Genomic DNA, 6,773 nt, shown 5'->3' with positions numbered 1-6,773 from the left:
TCATTAACCTTGCTTGATTTGCAATTTGTATTTCTTAAACCTTTTAATATTAAATTTAGTTGCATTTCATAATTTCCTACAGCGTCAAGGTATCAAAAGCATTCGCTACTCCTCTGCATCACTCTGCGCTACGTCAACTTTACTTTACTTAATTGTACAGTAGCATACAAACTTAGATAAAAAATATATGTATTTAAATTTATTTTTTAAATGTAAAACATTTGTTAAGAATTGCAACTTAATTTCACGTTTGTTTTATAAAAAAGGTTTAAACATCCTGTTGTCGTTCCGTAAACTTAAGCTTGTCGAAAATCACCACAGCCTTCTGGGCTGTCGTTAATAGATATCTAACTCTTACTATTTCCATTGTCATTATACATATGTGCATACATATAAATATGTACATATGTAAATGCATTGCATTTACATAATTATAATGTATTTATCCTTTCTCGGCTCATTCTAAAAAGATACGTACATACATATGTATATAAATTAGATTACAAAAAAATGTTTTATCTTCACTTTCTATGCTTGAGTGTTTTTGTGTTGATTGATTTTTTTAGTTTTTGTTTATCATCAAAAATTTTTAGTTCAGACGAAAAATTAATGCAAATCTAACTCTTCGCCGAATCAGGTTAACAATTTGTGGGAGGTCTAGCGGGCACATAAACAACGGTGGCGGCGGTGGCATTGACGGCAGCGGCTGCGGCAGCATTCACATTTGCTACTACAAGGCGACGCACAATAGTATTTGTTGTTGTTGTTGTTGTTGCTACTACTGCAGACGGAGTCGTATCCACATGCACCAATTGCAGTTTGTGACTATTCGCTCGAGCAACATTTCGTTCAGCTGCAACAGTTCGCAACAAAGCGAGGTCCTCTTCATAAGGACTCCTATTATCGTCCTCATGGTATTTTATCTCATTACTAAGTAGTGTAGCTGCTTTCGTTTCGCATGTCGCATCGACATTAATAACTTCTCTAGCAATTACTGTTTCAAAGTTTGTATTGGTCGCGGTTTCCGCTGTCGCAACTGACGTCCCCTCTGCATCAGAGGTATCAACTTCGTCAACAATGTCCTCATCGGCGTCGTTATCGTCACCATCACCATCGCAATCGGCGTCGTCCTCATAGTCAACCGAAGCCGTCACATCCGTCCCAACCGCATCGTCGTCGTCGTCGTCATCATCCTGCCTATTTCAATCGATCTTTGTTTGACAATAGAGCTCCTTGAGTGACTTCAGTTCTTCAATGAGCGCTTTATTTTGGTTCTCAAGCACCGCCACCCGATTCTCCAGGCACTTTATGTACTCTTTCTTTTTACGCCGGCACTCACGCGCTGCCTCACGATTCTTTTGTAAACGTATCTCACGCTTTCGCGTTTGATCCTCGGCTATGCCACTATTATCTGTAGTGAACAAAAGCAAAGAAAGTACAAAATAAGTTTCTAATATGCTAATGCATAGCTATAAATAATTAAATTCTCTAAAGAGCGACTCGAAAAAAGCGCGCTCATTGCACGTTTTGGTTAAAATTTTTAAAGAAATAATCAATTCTAAAGTAAATACAAAAATAATTGGAAACGTTCTTTACTGGTATTGTATGGAATCCTATGAGGTATGTAAAATGTCGGCGCGTTATCCGGCGGCAATTGTATTAGTGTGCCGCTTGTGTTGCCCCCCGTGCCCGGTAACGTAGATAATCCACCAGTCTCTGACATTTGCAAAGTCGCTCCACCTTTAGTTAATCGTTATCACATACGATCAGATCGGATCGGATCGGTACAAATCAAATTCACACAATCATTGTCATCACGTCATCGATAAAACCATTGAAAATCGATCAAATATACCGATTACACCATCGCCAGTAATTCGTTTTGTTTCAAATCATAATTCGAATTCAGTTTTTTCATTCGTTTGTTTGTTTATTTTTTATTTTTTATTGCATGTGTGTTTGGCAATCAAAGAGTGTCGGGGATTGTTGAAAATTAGCAACATGTCGCATAGCCATGATTACAAAATTTTATTGTACAAGTTTGGATTGCATCGAGAGTTGAGAAGAGGCGAAGTTGAAGTGTTGGAGTAGGATTTTTGGAAAAAGTCGAGAATAAAATCAATAAACAAATTATTAAGTTACTCACTTACTGACTGACATACTACAAAAAAGTTTAGGATTCTAACACTTTTTGTGCAAACCTATGTACACGAATTTATGAATAGTATGCATTGCACCTTAAATATGAAGATTTTATTTGGTTTTAGGTACGCTTATGAGAATATGTAATTATGTCTAAAAAGCCTTAAATTTAATGTTAGTGCTTTCCTATATGAATATAGGTTTTTTTTGTTTAAGATTGGTTGATTTGAGCATATCGATATTTAGTGAATGGTTGGTAGCATTCGATGCAATGATGACAGCAAGTTTATCGGCCTCAGTAACAGGCAGGCAACACGTTTGAATTGACAAACAATTTACAGAGCGCAAAACACACACATGGCAGACAGTGGCAGAAACTGGGAAACAGAGATAGAGAGAGAGAGAGAGAGAGTGTAGGGAGAGAAGCAAATTATGGACAGAGACACAGTGAATTTAGTGAGACAGGAGCCAATAGTGAAAACGTCGCGATGAAAGAGACGCATGTACAAACATGTAGATATGTATGATGAGAAAATACACGCATTTGTTACGGCTTTACAATGGCATGGCATTATTGTTTAAATCGAGTTAAATTACAAAGAGCAATAGACCAACATTGACATGATGTGAGCGCAAATAGCGGTGTGCTTGTTAGAGAGAGAGAGAGAGTGCGCGATATTTGAGGCGATACTGCAAAGTTGTTTTAATAAAAAAAAAAAATTATAGGTATTTTATTTAAAAACTTCAACAGTGATGCAATTGTTGTTTTCTTCACGCTGGTCGCATATTTCCAAGTAGAACTTTTGAGTTATTATAGAAAAAAAAATCATAAAATAAACCCTTGGGCGTCCTAGAGATGATAATCTCGCTGAGAATTAGACACACCCATGCAAACGAAGAACGAAATTTTTAAGAAAGAATATATTACCCTCTTTTTTAGGGTACCTATCGCTCACTTGTGGTCAAGTCCACGTCAAAAAAATTTGGTATTTAAAAAACAAACACAATCAAAAATATTAAAATATGACCTAACATAGGACTAATCCCTTTCGCCGGATAATGCTTTTGGCTTGTTTTATTGCATATGTATTAGGGTGGTCCTTAAAATACCAACATATAAATTTAGTATTTGACACTCCTTTTTTTGTTATACATATGTATATACAAATTAAGGACATAAACGAACATTTCAAAATTTTAAACAAAGTTTTAGGGTTTGAAAACATTTTAAGTTTTTTAAATAGCAAAAATTCTACAAAATTTCAACATGAAATCTGATAAATTTGACATGTTACTGGAACTTATTTGTAAAAATTCATAAACTCGCTGAGTTACAGCTTGTAAAATTCAAAATTTCCGAGATTTAAAAAAAAATATATTTTTCAAACACTCGTAGTGGACTCGCTAATTTTTTAATTTTGAAATTTTCCTAGTTGTCTTTATTTTGTAAGAAACAGTCATTCGAATGGCATTACAATTTTTATCAATTTTTCTAATTCTAAAATCCATAAGGCATTTCAAATTTTAAAAATATCTATTGGAGATAGAAAACGATGGTGGAACATTACTACCCGACAGCGGATGAGGGTTCGAAAAAATTTCGATCTCATTGGCGATGGTTTCAAAGAAATGTATCGAATCAGTGAGTTCTTGTATAGAAAATGCTGGCAACGAATTAGGCATCTATGTATTAAAAAATTGGTACATAAGTTCTTAATTAAATTAAATTAAATAAACTCTTAAAATTCACCAATATCTCGAAACTATTGCTGAACTCTAAAAATGTGTTTGAACATTTATTTCGGCTTTCAATATTTACGGGTTTAACGGTAACCCTGAATATATTTTTCTTACTGTTAATGTAAAAAATATTTTTATTAACCACATGCTTAATCCATTGTTGGCAATCCGCAGGCCTGGCTTCGAGCCCAGTTTCCGACCAACATCAAAAATAAAACAAAACCAATAAAAGTTCCTCTTATAGCGGTCGCCCCTCCGAAGGTAATGGCAAACTTCCGAATGTATTTCTGGTATGGAAAACAGCTTCTCATAAAAATACAATCGCCGTTCGGAGTCGGAGTAGGTCCCTCCCCTTTGTGTGTCAACATCAAGGCCCACGCCACAAATCGTATTTTCATAGTACTAAACTTTGGCTAACTGTCCTGAGTACAAGTATAGTGCTTTTGAAAACTTGAAACTGGGCACAATCATTTCTGAATATGTACCACTACATACATATAAAACGAACTTTGTACAGAGCATTCTTGAGTACATACTGAGCACTTTGGAGACGACTCAGTATCGATACTTTTTAAAATCGGGTACTGTCGAGTTCTGAGTACTGTTACTGAATACAAGCGAGTATTCTAATAAGGCTTACGTTTATTAAAATGCTTAGAACGTGCAAAAATAAATTTATATAGGGTGAGTAAGAGGGAAAACAGCATGCTAGGAGAAGTTCAGATTAAACCCAATAAATATATATATTTTTAAATTTAAATTTTTTTATGTATCTAGCAGTTTGGTCAAAATCGAACTTTATGCCACCGATATTCTCATTCGCAAAGCGGAAAGGTCTAGTTTTTATGTACTACACACGCTCATGGATAAAAAATAGGCGTACTACATTTTGACAAGTCTGAGCTATTTTCGTTTTGTTTATTTAATATTTTAAAATTTTGTATATAATTTTAGCCCATTATATAACATCCCCAATATAAATCCACATTGTAAAAACTTATTAAAATGTAATTTCACTAAAATCTCAAACTTAAAATTTCAAGAAAAAAAATCGGTAATAACATAATTTTTGCTGATGCTTGTCTTCTATATAAAAAAAAACTTTCTTACATACTTTATAGGGAAGAAAATGAGTGGAACCGCCAGCAAAAAAAAAAGTTATTAAAAACCAACGCGAATTACTAGTCGCTCTTTATTGTACTAAAATTCAAGGAGACTTAAAACTAAGCTGACCAACCGTCCTGCTTTGAGGAGAATTGTCCTCCTCAGATGTGATTTGTCCTCCGCAAAAATATTATCCTTCTCTGTCCTCCTATCGAATTTGTGGACTTAAAGTTACCTGTTTACTGAGAAGGAAATTCTGAGATTTGGACAAGTTTTGATTTCAATTTTGAAAGGTGTCGGTGGGCACTTGAAAATTTCTATGAAAGTAACATGTAAAAGAATTTGTTTTCATTTAAAAAGTTATAACTTTTGAACTGGGATACAACTTTTTTCTGGGCATATTCTTGTAGGCCACTACATTCTCTAAAAATTACACTGAAGTTGGTTGTCTTAGAGACGATTAAGAGTATGTATTAAATATGTTAATGATATTGCTGAACGAGGTATAGCGTTGGTACAAAATTGTAGTCGAACGATGAAAGACGGAGAACAAAAGCAATTTCTTTTGCAAGCAATACAATTACAATTAAATAATTTAAAAATAAATAGTCAAAACTTGTTAATATCAGGCGATCTTATAATTATGCAACGCAGTGTATAGTACACTGTAACTTGTTTGATTTGTGTTTAGAGAAACTTTGAATTGTTAATTTATTCGTTATTTATGTGTTAAGACAGAATTTTTTCTTTATGTGGAGAATTGGTCCTCCTGGAATGTTAAACAATTCTAGTCACCGTATTTAAAACTGCATACCAAAATAACTTCTAAGAATTCTAATTAACAATTTGAAATTTTTGATGAAAACGCGTTTGAATTCACTTAATTTAATGGGCTATAAATTTTTGAAATGTTGGTGAAAATTAAAAAAAAATTTCAGTTTTTCTAATTTTTGTACAAAGTTTTAAATACATTTTTATATGTACAAAATTAATAAACATTAAATAAGCAAAAATTCAAAAAAGCACAAAAATTTTGCACCTCTTTTTTATTTGTCCACGAGTGTAGTATATATCCCGAAAAATCCCCAAAATTGTAGAACTCTGCCATTCGTTCCATTATATCTGGCCATAAGAGCGCATAAAGGAGCCGAATTAAAAGAAAATTCCTCGACTACATGGTGATTTAAAATGGATTCGTGAAATCAATTAATCAAAACAAAATATTTTAAGGAAATCGCAATTATATCTCTTGATTTCCATCGTTTGTCTGTTCTGTGTACGCTTCGAATTTTTTAAAAGCTTTTTGCGAAAACTTCATTATCGTGAAGAGACTTTGCAAAGTCAGCAGCAACCGGATTATTATTTCGTATAATTTCTGTTTTTTAAATGTTTCGACTACTGTAAGGCTCTCTTCTCTTCAATTGTATTTACAATGAAATCACAAACATACATACATACAAACAAATAAACAAGCGTTAAAAAAGAATTTTCAAAGATGACTAGATGACTGCACTCAAAGTGGAATGGAAAGAATGCAATACGATGATGATAGCCAGCCTATGATGAAACGATTATTAATACATATTTACTGTAATGTGTGTAATTAACAAGAATACATTTTTACAAAGACACAAAAACAAATATTTAAAAAACACATATTTAAATATATAAATAATGGTATGCATATGACAGAGTGATGCTNACAATACGATGATGATAGCCAGCCTATGATGAAACGATTATTAATAACGGGTGATTTTTTTGAGGTTAGGATTTTCATGCATTAG

General features: G+C 33.4%; 1 protein-coding gene across 1 annotated transcript; it reads right to left on the bottom strand.

Moving 5' to 3' along the window:
• Window positions 1–259: 259 nt before the first annotated feature.
• Window positions 260–3,207, bottom strand: LOC108379837 (cyclic AMP response element-binding protein B-like). Its single transcript, XM_017636190.1, has 2 exons — window positions 1,597–3,207; window positions 260–1,411 (listed from the first exon to the last, which is right to left on the bottom strand). Exons 1-2 carry the CDS (start codon window positions 1,721–1,723, stop codon window positions 1,203–1,205), a joined length of 336 nt encoding a protein of 111 aa, XP_017491679.1. The 5' UTR covers window positions 1,724–3,207; the 3' UTR covers window positions 260–1,202.
• Window positions 3,208–6,773: the final 3,566 nt, after the last annotated feature.

The sequence above is a fragment of the Rhagoletis zephyria genome, unplaced genomic scaffold (genome assembly GCF_001687245.7).
Source record: "Rhagoletis zephyria isolate East Lansing unplaced genomic scaffold, Rhagoletis_zephyria_1.1 Rzeph_scaffold_17443, whole genome shotgun sequence".
Taxonomy (NCBI): domain Eukaryota; kingdom Metazoa; phylum Arthropoda; class Insecta; order Diptera; family Tephritidae; genus Rhagoletis; species Rhagoletis zephyria.
This window is presented reverse-complemented; position numbering and strand designations above follow the sequence as displayed.